At 46.9% G+C, this 17,476-nt stretch overlaps 2 protein-coding genes across 2 annotated transcripts; both read right to left on the bottom strand.

Annotated features, from left to right (window-relative positions):
• Positions 1-9,088: 9,088 nt before the first annotated feature.
• LOC135165396 (uncharacterized) lies at positions 9,089-12,219 on the bottom strand. Its single transcript, XM_064126660.1, has 4 exons — positions 12,151-12,219; positions 11,136-12,103; positions 9,324-11,052; positions 9,089-9,250 (listed from the first exon to the last, which is right to left on the bottom strand). Exons 1-4 carry the CDS (start codon positions 12,217-12,219, stop codon positions 9,089-9,091), a joined length of 2,928 nt encoding a protein of 975 aa, XP_063982730.1.
• Position 12,220: 1 nt separating this feature from the next.
• Positions 12,221-13,720, bottom strand: LOC135165397 (uncharacterized). Its single transcript, XM_064126661.1, has one exon. It carries the CDS (start codon positions 13,718-13,720, stop codon positions 12,221-12,223), a length of 1,500 nt encoding a protein of 499 aa, XP_063982731.1.
• Between the last annotated feature and the right edge of the window lie 3,756 nt (positions 13,721-17,476).

Consider the following 17,476-nt stretch of genomic DNA (forward strand, 5'->3'; position numbering starts at 1 on the left):
AAAATTTTTCTTAGTAATAGCTAAACTTGGATATAACTCACCCGCAACAGTTCACAGCTGTTTCAAACTTCTTTACTAGGTGTATTTCGATGAGCTGAAGCCGATGGCAATGGAATTTTCCAGGTGCGATCAACGGCTCTCGAGATAACTTCGTTCATATCAGAAAATTTTTCATAGTAAAAGATAAAGTTGGCTGTAACTCACCCACAACAATTCACAGCCGTTGCTAAACATCTTACTAGGTGTATTTCGTCCTACCGAAGCCGATGAAACAGGAGTTTTTCAGGCGCGATCAACGGTTCTCGAGATAGCTTCGTTCATATCAGAAAATTTTTCTTAGTAATAGCTAAACTTGGATATAACTCGCCGGAACAGTTCACAGCTGTTTTAAACTTCTTTACTAGGTGTATTTCGACGAGCTGAAGCCGATGGCACCGGAATTTTCCAGGTGCGATCAACGGTTCTCGAGATAACTTCGTTCATATCAGAAAATTTTTCATAGTAATAGCTAATCTTGGATATAACTCACCCGCAACAGTTCACAGCTGTTTCAAACTTCTTTGCTCGGTGTATTTCGACGAGCTGAAGCCGATGGCACCGGAATTTTCCAGGTGCGATCAACGGTTCTCGAGATAGCTTCGTTCATATCAGAAAATTTTTCTTAGTAATAGCTAAACTTGGATATAACTCACCCGCAACAGTTCACAGCTGTTTCAAACTTCTTTGCTCGGTGTATTCCGACGAGCTGAAGCCGATGGCACCGGAATTTTCCAGGTGCGATCAACGGTTCTCGAGATAGCTTCGTTCATATCACAAAATTTTTCTTAGTAATAGCTAAACTTGGATATAACTCACCCGCAACAGTTCACAGCTGTTTCAAACTTCTGTACTAGGTGTATTTCGATGAGCTGAAGCCGATGGCACCGGAATTTTCCAGGTGCGACCAACGGTTCTCGAGATAGTTTCGTTCATATCAGAAAATTTTTCATAGTAATAGCTAATTTTGGATATAACTCACCCGCAACAGTTCACAGCTGTTTGAAACGTCTTTGCTCAATGTATTTCGACGAGCTGAAGCCGATGGCACCGGAATTTTCCAGGTGCGATCAACGGTTCTCGAGATAGCTTCGTTCATATCACAAAATTTTTCTTAGTAATAGCTAAACTTGGATATAACTCACCCGCAACAGTTCACAGCTGTTTCAAACTTCTTTACTAGGTGTATTTCGACGAGCTGAAGCCGATGGCACCGGAATTTTCCAGGTGCGACCAACGGTTCTCGAGATAGCTTCGTTCATATCAGAAAATTTTTCATAGTAATAGCTAATTTTGGATATAACTCACCCGCAACAGTTCACAGCTGTTTTAAACTTCTTTACTAGGTGTATTTCGACGAGCTGAAGCCGATGGCACCGGAATTTTCCAGGTGCGATCAACGGTTCTCCAGATAGCTTCGTTCATATCAAAAAATTTTTCTTAGTAATAGCTAAACTTGGATATAACACACCCGCAACAGTTCACAGCTGTTTCAAACGTCGTTACTAGGTGTATTTCGACGAGCTGAAGCCGATGGAACAAAAATTTTAGATGTGCGATCAACGGTTCTCGAGATAACTTCGTTCATATCAGAAAATTTTTCATAGTAAAAGATAAAGTTGGCTGTAACTCACCCACAACAATTCACAGCCGTTGCTAAACATCTTACTAGGTGTATTTCGTCCTACCGAAGCCGATGAAACAGGAGTTTTTCAGGCGCGATCAACGGTTCTTCGGAGAACGTCGACCATAGGGCGAAAGATGTGAATCAACAAACAGCGTCGGATCGGTATAAAAAATGCGTGCGGTACTACAAAATGATGCCATGCAGCCATCGACGGTGTCGTACAGCGTCAAAATGCAAGATTTCAACAAATTTTTCGTCAAAACGTGTTTTTCAGCTGCTGAAACGCACGAATTTCACCAAAACGGATAATACTGCAATTATTTCCCCGACAAGGGAATGCAGCCGTTTGAAAATTTCCTTCCGGGGGTATTTCGACGAGCTGAAGCCGATGGAACAAAAATTTTAGATGTGCGATCAACGGTTCTCGAGATAACGTCGTTCATATCAGAAAATTTTTCATAGTAATAGCTAATCTTGGATATAACTCACCCGCAACAGTTCACAGCTGTTTTAAACTTCTTTATTAGGTGTATGCCCACGAGCTGAAGCCGATGGCACCGGAATTTTCCAGGTGCGATCACCGGTTCTCGAGATAGCTTCGTTCATATCAGAAAATTTTTCTTAGTAATAGCTAAACTTGGATATAACTCACCCGCAACAGTTCACAGCTGTTTCAAACTTCTTTGCTCGGTGTATTTCGACGAGCTGAAGCCGATGGCACCGGAATTTTCCAGGTGCTATCAACGGTTCTCGAGATAGCTTCGTTCATATCAGAAAATTTTTCTTAGTAATAGCTAAACTTGGATATAACTCACCCGCAACAGTTCACAGCTGTTTCAAACTTCTTTGCTCGGTGTATTTCGACGAGCTGAAGCCGATGGCACCGGAATTTTCCAGGTGCGATCAACGGTTCTCGAGATAGCTTCGTGCATATCAGAAAATTTTTCTTAGTAATAGCTAAACTTGGATATAACTCACCCGCAACAGATCACAGCTGTTTTAAACTTCTGTACTAGGTGTATTTCGATGAGCTGAAGTCGATGGCACCGGAATTTTCCAGGTGCGATCACCGGTTCTCGAGATAGCTTCGTTCATATCAGAAAATTTTTCTTAGTAATAGCTAAACTTGGATATAACTCACCCGCAACAGTTCACAGCTGTTTCAAACTTCTTTGCTCGGTGTATTTCGACGAGCTGAAGCCGATGGCACCGGAATTTTCCAGGTGCGATCAACGGTTCTCGAGATAGCTTCGTTCATATCAGAAAATTTTTCTTAGTAATAGCTAAACTTGGATATAACGCACCCACAACGGTTCACAGCTGTTTGAAACGTCTTTGCTCAATGTATTTCGACGAGCTGAAGCCGATGGCACCGGAATTTTCCAGGTGCGATCAACGGTTCTCGAGATAGCTTCGTTCATATCAGAAAATTTTTCTTAGTAATAGCTAAACTTGGATATAACTCACCCGCAACAGTTCACAGCTGTTTCAAACTTCTTTACTAGGTGTATTTCGACGAGCTGAAGCCGATGGCAATGGAATTTTCCAGGTGCGATCAACGGCTCTCGAGATAACTTCGTTCATATCAGAAAATTTTTCATAGTAAAAGATAAAGTTGGCTGTAACTCACCCACAACAATTCACAGCCGTTGCTAAACATCTTACTAGGTGTATTTCGTCCTACCGAAGCCGATGAAACAGGAGTTTTTCAGGCGCGATCAACGGTTCTCGAGATAGCTTCGTTCATATCAGAAAATTTTTCTTAGTAATAGCTAAACTTGGATATAACTCGCCGGAACAGTTCACAGCTGTTTTAAACTTCTTGAACTAGGTGTATTTCGACGAGCTGAAGCCGATGGCACCGGAATTTTCCAGGTGCGATCAACGGTTCTCGAGATAACTTCGTTCATATCAGAAAATTTTTCATAGTAATAGCTAATCTTGGATATAACTCACCCGCAACAGTTCACAGCTGTTTCAAACTTCTTTGCTCGGTGTATTTCGACGAGCTGAAGCCGATGGCACCGGAATTTTCCAGGTGCGATCAACGGTTCTCGAGATAGCTTCGTTCATATCAGAAAATTTTTCTTAGTAATAGCTAAACTTGGATATAACTCACCCGCAACAGTTCACAGCTGTTTCAAACTTCTTTGCTCGGTGTATTCCGACGAGCTGAAGCCGATGGCACCGGAATTTTCCAGGTGCGATCAACGGTTCTCGAGATAGCTTCGTTCATATCACAAAATTTTTCTTAGTAATAGCTAAACTTGGATATAACTCACCCGCAACAGTTCACAGCTGTTTCAAACTTCTGTACTAGGTGTATTTCGATGAGCTGAAGCCGATGGCACCGGAATTTTCCAGGTGCGACCAACGGTTCTCGAGATAGTTTCGTTCATATCAGAAAATTTTTCATAGTAATAGCTAATTTTGGATATAACTCACCCGCAACAGTTCACAGCTGTTTGAAACGTCTTTGCTCAATGTATTTCGACGAGCTGAAGCCGATGGCACCGGAATTTTCCAGGTGCGATCAACGGTTCTCGAGATAGCTTCGTTCATATCAGAAAATTTTTCTTAGTAATAGCTAAACTTGGATATAACTCACCCGCAACAGTTCACAGCTGTTTCAAACTTCTTTGCTCGGTGTATTTCGACGAGCTGAAGCCGATGGCACCGGAATTTTCCAGGTGCTATCAACGGTTCTCGAGATAGCTTCGTTCATATCAGAAAATTTTTCTTAGTAATAGCTAAACTTGGATATAACTCACCCGCAACAGTTCACAGCTGTTTCAAACTTCTTTGCTCGGTGTATTTCGACGAGCTGAAGCCGATGGCACCGGAATTTTCCAGGTGCGATCAACGGTTCTCGAGATAGCTTCGTGCATATCAGAAAATTTTTCTTAGTAATAGCTAAACTTGGATATAACTCACCCGCAACAGATCACAGCTGTTTTAAACTTCTGTACTAGGTGTATTTCGATGAGCTGAAGTCGATGGCACCGGAATTTTCCAGGTGCGATCAACGGTTCTCGAGATAGCTTCGTTCATATCAGTAAATTGTTCTTAGTAATAGCTAAACTTGGATATAACTCACCCGCAACAGTTCACAGCTGTTTCAAACTTCTTTACTAGGTGTATTTCGACGAGCTGAAGCCGATGGCACCGGAATTTTCCAGGTGCGATCACCGGTTCTCGAGATAGCTTCGTTCATATCAGAAAATTTTTCTTAGTAATAGCTAAACTTGGATATAACTCACCCGCAACAGTTCACAGCTGTTTCAAACTTCTTTGCTCGGTGTATTTCGACGAGCTGAAGCCGATGGCACCGGAATTTTCCAGGTGCGATCAACGGTTCTCGAGATAGCTTCGTTCATATCAGAAAATTTTTCTTAGTAATAGCTAAACTTGGATATAACGCACCCACAACGGTTCACAGCTGTTTGAAACGTCTTTGCTCAATGTATTTCGACGAGCTGAAGCCGATGGCACCGGAATTTTCCAGGTGCGATCAACGGTTCTCGAGATAGCTTCGTTCATATCAGAAAATTTTTCTTAGTAATAGCTAAACTTGGATATAACGCACCCACAACGGTTCACAGCTGTTTGAAACGTCTTTGCTCAATGTATTTCGACGAGCTGAAGCCGATGGCACCGGAATTTTCCAGGTGCGATCAACGGTTCTCGAGATAGCTTCGTTCATATCAGAAAATTTTTCTTAGTAATAGCTAAACTTGGATATAACTCACCCGCAACAGTTCACAGCTGTTTCAAACTTCTTTACTAGGTGTATTTCGATGAGCTGAAGCCGATGGCAATGGAATTTTCCAGGTGCGATCAACGGCTCTCGAGATAACTTCGTTCATATCAGAAAATTTTTCATAGTAAAAGATAAAGTTGGCTGTAACTCACCCACAACAATTCACAGCCGTTGCTAAACATCTTACTAGGTGTATTTCGTCCTACGGAAGCCGATGAAACAGGAGTTTTTCAGGCGCGATCAACGGTTCTCGAGATAGCTTCGTTCATATCAGAAAATTTTTCTTAGTAATAGCTAAACTTGGATATAACTCGCCGGAACAGTTCACAGCTGTTTTAAACTTCTTTACTAGGTGTATTTCGACGAGCTGAAGCCGATGGCACCGGAATTTTCCAGGTGCGATCAACGGTTCTCGAGATAGCTTCGTGCATATCAGAAAATTTTTCTTAGTAATAGCTAAACTTGGATATAACTCACCCGCAACAGATCACAGCTGTTTTAAACTTCTGTACTAGGTGTATTTCGATGAGCTGAAGTCGATGGCACCGGAATTTTCCAGGTGCGATCAACGGTTCTCGAGATAGCTTCGTTCATATCAGTAAATTGTTCTTAGTAATAGCTAAACTTGGATATAACTCACCCGCAACAGTTCACAGCTGTTTCAAACTTCTTTACTAGGTGTATTTCGACGAGCTGAAGCCGATGGCACCGGAATTTTCCAGGTGCGATCACCGGTTCTCGAGATAGCTTCGTTCATATCAGAAAATTTTTCTTAGTAATAGCTAAACTTGGATATAACTCACCCGCAACAGTTCACAGCTGTTTCAAACTTCTTTGCTCGGTGTATTTCGACGAGCTGAAGCCGATGGCACCGGAATTTTCCAGGTGCGATCAACGGTTCTCGAGATAGCTTCGTTCATATCAGAAAATTTTTCTTAGTAATAGCTAAACTTGGATATAACGCACCCACAACGGTTCACAGCTGTTTGAAACGTCTTTGCTCAATGTATTTCGACGAGCTGAAGCCGATGGCACCGGAATTTTCCAGGTGCGATCAACGGTTCTCGAGATAGCTTCGTTCATATCAGAAAATTTTTCTTAGTAATAGCTAAACTTGGATATAACGCACCCACAACGGTTCACAGCTGTTTGAAACGTCTTTGCTCAATGTATTTCGACGAGCTGAAGCCGATGGCACCGGAATTTTCCAGGTGCGATCAACGGTTCTCGAGATAGCTTCGTTCATATCAGAAAATTTTTCTTAGTAATAGCTAAACTTGGATATAACTCACCCGCAACAGTTCACAGCTGTTTCAAACTTCTTTACTAGGTGTATTTCGATGAGCTGAAGCCGATGGCAATGGAATTTTCCAGGTGCGATCAACGGCTCTCGAGATAACTTCGTTCATATCAGAAAATTTTTCATAGTAAAAGATAAAGTTGGCTGTAACTCACCCACAACAATTCACAGCCGTTGCTAAACATCTTACTAGGTGTATTTCGTCCTACCGAAGCCGATGAAACAGGAGTTTTTCAGGCGCGATCAACGGTTCTCGAGATAGCTTCGTTCATATCAGAAAATTTTTCTTAGTAATAGCTAAACTTGGATATAACTCGCCGGAACAGTTCACAGCTGTTTTAAACTTCTTTACTAGGTGTATTTCGACGAGCTGAAGCCGATGGCACCGGCATTTTCCAGGTGCGATCAACGGTTCTCGAGATAACTTCGTTCATATCAGAAAATTTTTCATAGTAATAGCTCATCTTGGATATAACTCACCCGCAACAGTTCACAGCTGTTTCAAACTTCTTTGCTCGGTGTATTTCGACGAGCTGAAGCCGATGGCACCGGAATTTTCCAGGTGCGATCAACGGTTCTCGAGATAGCTTCGTTCATATCAGAAAATTTTTCTTAGTAATAGCTAAACTTGGATATAACTCACCCGCAACAGTTCACAGCTGTTTCAAACTTCTTTGCTCGGTGTATTCCGACGAGCTGAAGCCGATGGCACCGGAATTTTCCAGGTGCGATCAACGGTTCTCGAGATAGCTTCGTTCATATCACAAAATTTTTCTTAGTTATAGCTAAACTTGGATATAACTCACCCGCAACAGTTCACAGCTGTTTCAAACTTCTGTACTAGGTGTATTTCGATGAGCTGAAGCCGATGGCACCGGAATTTTCCAGGTGCGACCAACGGTTCTCGAGATAGTTTCGTTCATATCAGAAAATTTTTCATAGTAATAGCTAATTTTGGATATAACTCACCCGCAACAGTTCACAGCTGTTTGAAACGTCTTTGCTCAATGTATTTCGACGAGCTGAAGCCGATGGCACCGGAATTTTCCAGGTGCGATCAACGGTTCTCGAGATAGCTTCGTTCATATCACAAAATTTTTCTTAGTAATAGCTAAACTTGGATATAACTCACCCGCAACAGTTCACAGCTGTTTCAAACTTCTTTACTAGGTGTATTTCGACGAGCTGAAGCCGATGGCACCGGAATTTTCCAGGTGCGACCAACGGTTCTCGAGATAGCTTCGTTCATATCAGAAAATTTTTCATAGTAATAGCTAATTTTGGATATAACTCACCCGCAACAGTTCACAGCTGTTTTAAACTTCTTTACTAGGTGTATTTCGACGAGCTGAAGCCGATGGAACCGGAATTTTCCAGGTGCGATCAACGGTTCTCGAGATAGCTTCGTTCATATCACAAAATTTTTCTTAGTAATAGCTAAACTTGGATATAACTCACCCACAACAGTTCACAGCAGTAGTAAGTGGGCACGATTGGCGAATTTTCTTCCAGGAATCGCCCCCCCTTCCCCCTTTTTCCAGACGTGTCCGAACACGTTTTCCCCATTGTCCTTTGAGGAGGACGTCGCCGCTCTAGGGCCCCCTGGGGTGAGGGTCCCCAAAAAATGTCATTGTTCGACAGGAAGTGTGTGGTGGGTGGGGGGTAACGGTCTAGTGATCCAAACGGGAGGGTGGGTGGAAAATGGGTGGTAAGGGTCACGTGATCCAAACGGGAGAGTGGGTGGGAAATGGGTGGTAAGGGTCACGTGATTCAAAAGGGCGGGAGTGGGGGGAAAGTGGATGGCGTAGGAAATGTGGGTATATATGGGGAAAATGAAATAAATATGTAATACATAATTTATTGAGTATATAAATCATTTATTCAGAAATTATATTTGTATGAGGGGTGGTACATAATATTAGGGATTTAAAAAATAGTAGTAATCAAAATTATTGTTATTATTATTATTATTAAATTAATGCAAATGGAATATTGTTCCGGCGAGAGCACACAAAAAAACCGGTAGAGAGGGGGATGCGGGTTAACGGGTGAGAATAAACTGTGACACGAGACGCACTATTTGTCACTATGAAAAACTATTTATTTCCACGTCACTTGTGGTCAACAATTATAAAAAACTACAATAATGTGCGTTGCACTTGAGCCGCGAACAACCAGTTAAATATTGAACGCGGTAGAGACGTATTTGGTGACGGAGATATAACACCACTACAGATCACCATGAGAGCACGTTGAGAAGTGACCCCCGGAAGGGTCGAGAGAATTCCAACGGAAATATGGAACGTTCGAGAACAAAATCGAACGTTCCAGCTAAATCATCGGAAATGGTGATTAGGGCAGCGCCTCAGGTGCAATTAGGCACCTGGATGCCAGCGCGGCCGGTCAGGCAGACCTCGCCCAGGAGGTGCTGCCACCCTTCGCCACATGAGGCCGTCGCCTCAACATTCTCCCCCCCGTCAGGAACCCCGTTGCTGACACAGAAGGAGTAGAGATCGTTTGCAGAGACCTGGAACACTTAAACAAACATTAATGAAGCCGGTAGGGACCAGCTCTCAGCTGGTAGAGATTGGTAACAGAACCAGCTTGGATATCGGCCTGGTCAACGTCGTCGAGGCGGTCCTGATGGTCACAACTCTGGAGAGACCGTCCCTTCCAGGATGTAGAGCTGTGACCCGAGCAAGAGGCCACTTCGCTGGCGGGAACCGCTCGTCGTAGAGGAGAACCAGGCTGCCGACTTTGATCTCGTTGGACGGGTGATGCCACTTGGAGATGGACTGGAGCTGCTGCAGATACCCTGTAGACCATTGCTTCCAGAAGAACTGCAGCCTCTGCTGGATCAGTTGCCATCTAGAGAGCCGTCCAACGTTGAGGTGTTCCAGTGAGGGCTCCGGAAGAGCTATTGGAGCTTCTCCAATGAGGAAGTGCCCCGGGGTGAGGCAGGACACATCGTCAGGATCTTCCGAGAGCGGTTGTAGAGGCCTGGAGTTGAGAACGGCTTCAATCTGGGACAGCAGCGTAGAGAGCTCCTCGAACGTGAGAGCCGTATCTCGAACCGTTCGAGCGAGATGGTACTTTACCGACTTAACCGCTGCTTCCCATTTTCCCCCGAAATGAGGGGCTCCAGGGGGGTTGAAAGACCAACACGTTCCGTCCTTGAGACATACTGCAGAGAGATGCTGGAACTCCTTGGCTCCAGCGGAGAACAACTTCTTCAGCTCCTTATCCGCCCCGATGAAGTTGGTCCCACAGTCACTATACAGGTGTCTGCAGTATCCCCGACGACTCACGAACCTCCGATAGGCGGCGATGAAACCATCCGCGGTGTAGTCCGTGACAGCTTCCAGATGGAGAGCGGACGTGGCCATACACACGAAGATCACCAACCAACCCTTCTGGGTCTTGTGACCACGTCCCCTCCAAGTCTTGAGAGACACTGGTCCGGCGTAGTCCACACCAGTGTTAGAGAAAGCACGATCCGACACCAGACGTGCCACTGGAAGCTGACCCATCAGCTGCTGAGCGCGAATTCCCCGATGACGTGCGCACTCCACGCACTTGAGGATGAAGGATTTTACTGGTAGACGACCTCCAATAATCCAGTAAGACCTCCGGAGATGTGCCAAGGTGAGTTGAGTCCCACCGTGCAGCGTCCGCTGATGAGAGTCCCTGATGATGAGCTCCGCGAGCACTGAGCCTTGAGGGATGATGGCCTGATGCCTACTCTCTGGCCCTAGAGTAGAGAACTTCAACCGCCCGCCGACTCTGAGAACTCCTTGTTGATCAATGAAGGCCGTGAGCTTGGTCAACGGATGAGACTTCTTCAACTGCAATCCGTGAGAGATGATGTCACACTCGGCTTGGAGATGATGGGCTTGAGTCGCCTTGACCCAATAAAGCCGAGCTGCCTCCATGCTCCCTGGGCTGAACAAAGCTGGAACGATGATGCCCCTCTTCCTTTCCAGCTTCCGCAGCATATTCCCCACAACCGTTTGGCAAATTGCTGTGATCCTCAGCAACTTGTAGAGAGAGGAATACCGCGAACAGAGATCCCAGAGACTCGATCGTCCGAGGGAAGCGGCTAAAGTCAACCCCGGCTTCTCCTCTAAATCCGTAGACGGGTCCAACGTTGCTCTTCCACTTGGCCACTGAGACGCCTCCTTCCGTAGCCATTTTGGGCCCGTCCACCACAGATGATGGCCATTGAGTTGAGCCACCGAGATGCCCCTTGATGCGCAATCAGCAGGATTCTCCTTCCCACTGACGTACCTCCAACTGGCTTGTTGCACAAGCTCCTGAACGACGGTTACCCTGTGGTGGACATATTCCTTCCACCGGGAAGGATGAGCGCAAATCCACGCCAGAGCAACCGCGGAGTCCGTCCACAAATGGACCGGAGCACTATCAAGGTTGAGGCTGAAGCCCCATGTGCCAAGGTCATCTCGCCAGGTTGACGGTCCAAGATCCGAGAGTCGGTTGAGACAGGCATAGCTGGAACACGCACCATGTGCCCCAACTCTTCGTACTCCTTGAGAAAGTCACTGTATAGCTGCAGAGATCCTTGACCTTTCTCCAACCTCCTAAGCAGGCTCGCGAGGCACGCCTTCGCGCGGCCTAGAGAATCCCCGAGCTCTGCGGGAGAGCGAACGAGAGGCAGGCGAACAATATAGCGCCCCGACCGGTCCCGGGTATGGGTGCGCTGGAAGAATTCCTCACACTCTGCCTCTTCCCTCGTGAGAGCGACGCCTTTGCCTTCCGCCGCAGATACCTCCTCCTGCTGCCAGAACGAGGTGAGAAGCTCGCTAAGTTCCTCGTTGCTGACAGAGACGTGATGCGAGCTCGCCGCCGACGTCACTGCAGAGGTGGGCCCTAGCACTACCCACCCGAAGAGACTCAGCATCGCAATAGGAGAGTCGGATGGCCCCTTGATAATCTGCGGCTCCACTATCGATCCAAAGAAATCTGCGCCAATGAGAAGATCGACAGGTCTTGACGTCAGATAGCGTGGATCCGCTAGCTGCAACCCTCGGAGATGCTTCCACTGCTGAGGTTGAGAGGCAGAGAACGACGGCAACGACGACGTGAGGCTATCGAGAACGTAGGCCTTGACAAGAATCTGCTTGTTGGAGTGCAGAGACTTGAGAGAGAATTGAGAGAACCCATTAGAGGCCGAGGTCGAACCACTGATACCAACGACCGGTAGCACAGCTGGAGAAGTCGGCAAGCTGAGCTTCTTGACCAGCTCCCTTGTAGCAAACGACAGCTCAGAACCGGTATCCAGCAGCATCCTAACCTCGTGAGAAGCGCCGTCCCTCAAGACTAGCGAGGCTAGGGCCGTGGCGAGAATTACACCTGGTCTGGGCTGTGGAGAGACTTTGCGATTGATCGCGGCTACACACGGAGCATCACTCGCCAGAGCCGGCCGTAGAGAGAGGTCATGGCGCGGCGACGACTCTGGCGTAGGCGTTGGTATCGCATGTCACTGTGGAGACATGTCAGGCCTAGAGGCAGTGGACTGTATAGATGGGCCGGGTTGAGGCTCCTGCATCGTCTTAACAACCTTCTGGCTGTCACGAGGCTGAGAGTATCCTTGAGGTGTTGGCTGAGGACGATTAATGTGAATCATCGAGTGGTGATTCTGCCGACACACAACGCAGGTCTTGTTGAGGCTCCGGCAACTCTCCCTATTATGCTTCCCCAGGCAGTTGAAGCATCGATGCTTGAGAACGACGAATGATCTCCTCTCGGTAGGAGACAGAGCCTTGAATTTGGAGCACCTGTCCAACGAATGCTCCTCCTCGCACATCGGACAGGCCCGGAAGCACATATCCGCCCAACTTTGAGACGGAGGCTGAGGTTGAGGCTTCACAGCCCGAGACGAGTGGCTCCCCGACTCTTTCCCGGACATAGGCTGCGACGTAGGACCAGCCGAGGCACTGTAGACCCGAGCAGGCTGGCCTGGAGCGTAGACCGTCACAGTCTGATTTGAGGGCTGGCCCTTCGATGGCCGAGGCTTCGAAGCCTGGTGAGGGTTCGATGACGCAGTCGATGGCGGCTCCGAGGCGTGCATCTCCATCGTCTCCCTGGCCAAGGCCCTACCGAGCACGAACTCCCTGAGAGCCGCGTACGTGGGAAACTCCGTTGATGAGCCGAGTTCAATCTCCCAAGCCTCCAGCATCTTGGCGTCCAGCCGCGTCGAAACGAGGTGGACGAGCATATCGTCCCAATGCTCCACCGGACGACCGAGAGACTCCAGCGCGGTGACCGCCTCAGCCACGGAGTTGAGAAGCGCGTTGTACTCCCTGGCGGTGCGGTTAATGACCCTCGGCGCCGCGTGAAGCTTCCCCAGCTGGATAGAGACGAGCCGCCTCTTGTTCTCGTAACGAGCCAAGAGGGCGTTCCACGCTGGCAGGAACGCGTCCTCGGTCACGGGCAAGGTGGAGATCAGCTGCTTAGGCTCACCCGTGAGAGACGTCAGCAGATAGTGGAACTTCTCCACAGTACTTAACGCCGAACTCCCGACCACCATGGAGAGGAACAGATCCTTGTACGGTATCCACTCCGAGAAGGCCCCTGAGAATGTTGGCAGCGAGATCTTAGGCAACTGCCGATGAGCCACAGACGCCGGTGGAGACGGAGCAGATGGCCGACGGAATGACTCGGAGAGGTCGATGGACTCATCCAGACCCTTGATCAATCCCATGAACTTGCTGCGCGCTGCGGAGTACATCACCAGGCACTTGTCGTACACCTCCTCCGTGACGTAAGCGTGTTCCAGCACCTCCTCATTATCTTTGGCAGTCAGCAGCTTCACATGTAGAGTGTCGAACAGGCTCCAATGGTTCTCCAGCATGTCGAGCTTGGATTGGAGCTCAGCCACCGTGAGAGCCTGCACGCTTTCGGAGGCTGACTCCGCTCTCAGACTCTCGATAAACCTAGCCCTGCTAGCCTGGAGTAAAATTTTCCCCTTAAACGCCATGTTCAAGCAGGAATGAGGAACCTTTCACTCAAAAAAACAGCCCGCAGCCCGAGCAGAGAGAAAAACCCGGTAATCCCCTTTGTTAGGGAACAATAAACAAATAAAGAAAGAAGAAAATAAGAACCCAGGCGGAGAATTCCACAACAAATTGAGCGCACGCAGTAATAAAGCACACCGAAACACCCCCGGTAGCGATAGCAGTAGGGTCAGCAATATTAATTAATTAATATTAATTAATTATTAATATATTGACAGGCAAAGATCAATAGAAAACCGTAGAATTATTAAATATTGACTTTCCTGAGATCTGAGGGGGTGTAGAGATGCTCCAGTCGGTTAGCGTGCCTCCCGTCGGTAAAAGCGTAGCCCTAAACCCTCGGGTGTCGGTTCGCGGGCGGCGGCCGGTAGCGTAGAGAGGGGCGGAGCGGCAGGCGTTGCTGTGGGCGGAGCCTCGATGACGTCGATGGGGGCGGGGCGCATCACGGCAGGTCCGGGTTCCCGCGTTTTCTCACCCGCGAAATGTACACCACCACCAGAACACTCAAAAAACACTTCCCGATAACCCGATCCGGCTCGAAGGACCAAATGTTCCGGCGAGAGCACACAAAAAAACCGGTAGAGAGGGGGATGCGGGTTAACGGGTGAGAATAAACTGTGACACGAGACGCACTATTTGTCACTATGAAAAACTATTTATTTCCACGTCACTTGTGGTCAACAATTATAAAAAACTACAATAATGTGCGTTGCACTTGAGCCGCGAACAACCAGTTAAATATTGAACGCGGTAGAGACGTATTTGGTGACGGAGATATAACACCACTACAGATCACCATGAGAGCACGTTGAGAAGTGACCCCCGGAAGGGTCGAGAGAATTCCAACGGAAATATGGAACGTTCGAGAACAAAATCGAACGTTCCAGCTAAATCATCGGAAATGGTGATTAGGGCAGCGCCTCAGGTGCAATTAGGCACCTGGATGCCAGCGCGGCCGGTCAGGCAGACCTCGCCCAGGAGGTGCTGCCACCCTTCGCCACATGAGGCCGTCGCCTCAACAAATATATTTTTTTTTAAAGACCGCTGGTTACAATGCAAACTACCTTTACCAGACAAGTTCTGAAAAGGCTTACTTAAATTTCTACGATTACAATTGCGTTTTTGAATAATTTTGTTGAACATTTTCATAACAATGCGATCGTTACGTTTTGTGTCTGAAGTAAATAGTTTATGAAAGGACTGTAAAGACCGATCATTGAACAACCAGTGAAGCACAACAATGCAGTACTGCCCACAAACATCAGACGATATATCTTGGAGTCTCTTCTGGCTCCATTCATAAACATTGCAATTTCGCTTAAGGCGCTGAGAGATTCTTGTATCGAAGGGTGGCATTCCGAAGCTGTCGAAATAGATTCCTCGCCTATTTGAACCGAGGTAAACGGCAACCCAGTGACTTCCTGCCTGATTGTGGTTGTCGGTGTTGATGATGATAGCACAGGGCCGGGGCCATGTCCAGGGGACACGGTCGGCAGGGTAGACACCTCCAATGCATGCATCTGTATGCGGTAATATCTCCAGGAGCTCAAGGGTATTCATAGAACGTCGGTAATCCGGGAAATGAGCGTTGGTCACGTTCAGCAGGTTGAATGCAACTAATGCAATCTTATGCTGCGCTCCCATTAAGTAGCCCTCCATTTTCATCCACTGTAGTCGACAATAACCTGCCTTGTGGAATCAATTTCTAGCAAATTGTCATATTCGGCGTACAACAGACAATTTACATTCTGCTCTGTTGCTCTATTGAAGCGAACTTCAATGCGAATACTTCCACTTTTCACCAGATTCCAATGGCCAGCGGAACTTGCAGATAAATCAGGAGTCAGATCGAACGCGAACAAGCAAAATCCATCGGAATAGGCCGGACGAGAGATGCTATTTCCATGGTGGCTGAAATGTGTTCCAGTACCAGCAAATAGGGTGTTGAATGCCTCCACATCTAGGCAGGCACCAGAGGTGAAACTTGGCTGCAGAGGTTTTGTAGGTACTTGGCGTCCATCAACATTCAGGCATAAAAAGTTTATCCCAAAATTTTGAAAGTTGAAGGGGTTCTTCTTTCTCGATCCGTTGAAACTGACATTGTCAACAAATCCCAGTATGATTCTTTTAGGTAGTTGACCCAAAATGGCATTGTCTATTGTCTCCCCCATAATCCCCCGATGGAGAACAAAAGATTTGACCTCCACCCGTGTCAAAGGATATTTCGCAGTTGTCTTTGCAAGCGTTTTAGCGTGAGCTATCAAAATTCCAGGGCTGAGTTTCACACGGCGAACTATCAAGGAGGCTTCTTCTATATGCACCTTATAATGCAGGGGAGTGGAGTCCATAAGGCAAAAGTCGTCCTTTGCACGGATAAGACGAACGCGTAGCTCTACGCCATTCATCAAAAACTTGTCTTGATTGAACACGTCACAATGTAAATGTCCCAGTAGATCAAATGCTTTTCCACCTTTAGTAATTGCCTGACGTACGGCTAGTCCATCGTTGTTTCTTGCATCAGCCGCCGTTACAGCAATAGAATCCATTGCACCATAGCTATCCGTAGCCCAAAGAGACATTCCAAGATGTGAGGACTTTGCATCGGTTCCATAGTTTAGTAATGTTTCAATGTATGCTCTATAAGCGTACAGGTTATTTGGAGGCGTAACAACTTTTTGGTTGAAATATACATCCACTTGGTTAAACATTGAATGTAAAAAGTTATTCACAGGCCCAACAGAGTCGTCTATACCAGCAGAGCCATCGGGTATCAGGATTCTGGCGCGAACTTTGATCATGGTATGTGCCAAATCAATATATTCTTCTCCATGGCCTGGTACGATGAATTCAATTGGGGCATCGTCCGACAGCGTAGATACAGGATTATAATAAACAAATTGAGAATTTTCAATACTTGTTTGGGTGGGTGGTATGGTAAATAGGTCCAGCTCCGACTTCACACACTCAGAAGAGTGCGAATGTAAAAACGACATGATGATTAGTTGAAAATATCGTACAAATCACGAGTCTTCCGCTTTGATTTATGTCTCGGTACTTTTTTCACTTTCTTGCTTCTTTTGTTTGCAACGGGTCTTTTCTTTTTATTCTTCCGAGTTTTGGATGTCTTGGCAGATCCACGTCCAGTGAGCTTATGAGAGGCGAGGCGTTTACGCTTCCTCTTATAGCCTGAGCCACGCATCATGGTCCCAATTTTGTCCTGGGCCCTCCTTTTCAATTTCAGCCCAGACTCGGCTAATCGGTTTTCCAGCGCCATCTTTAAGGGCTTGCCATTTGTCACTACATCCCCAACAACGTTAATACCCGCATTGAGAGCTTCTTTACCGACAGCTCGGGCTGCGCTTCCCAGATAGGGCAGAATGCGTCGAAACAGACCTCCAAGGAAAGCACCAATTCCATGACCTCGTTGATAAGGACTTCCAACGAATATCCTTCCAAAATCATTATATCGGTCCACTGTTCCTCCACCAGCTTGGTTTGCGTAATATGCAATGTACGGGCTCATTTTTGACGTGACAACGTCTTAAATTAGGTTGCGGCTGGGAGTCACTTATGAAAAAGTGTAACGCCCGGTAACGTTACGATGAGTCACCGAACGAGAGAGAGGCCCGCCGAATGCCTTGCGTCTCTCTCCCACTCAACTATGATCGGTCTGCCGCGCATTGAATCGGCGCATGCTTGTCTCTGTCTTTGTCTTTCTC

This window comes from Diachasmimorpha longicaudata, chromosome 8 (genome assembly GCF_034640455.1).
Source record: "Diachasmimorpha longicaudata isolate KC_UGA_2023 chromosome 8, iyDiaLong2, whole genome shotgun sequence".
In the NCBI taxonomy this organism is placed as follows: Eukaryota; Metazoa; Arthropoda; class Insecta; order Hymenoptera; family Braconidae; genus Diachasmimorpha; species Diachasmimorpha longicaudata.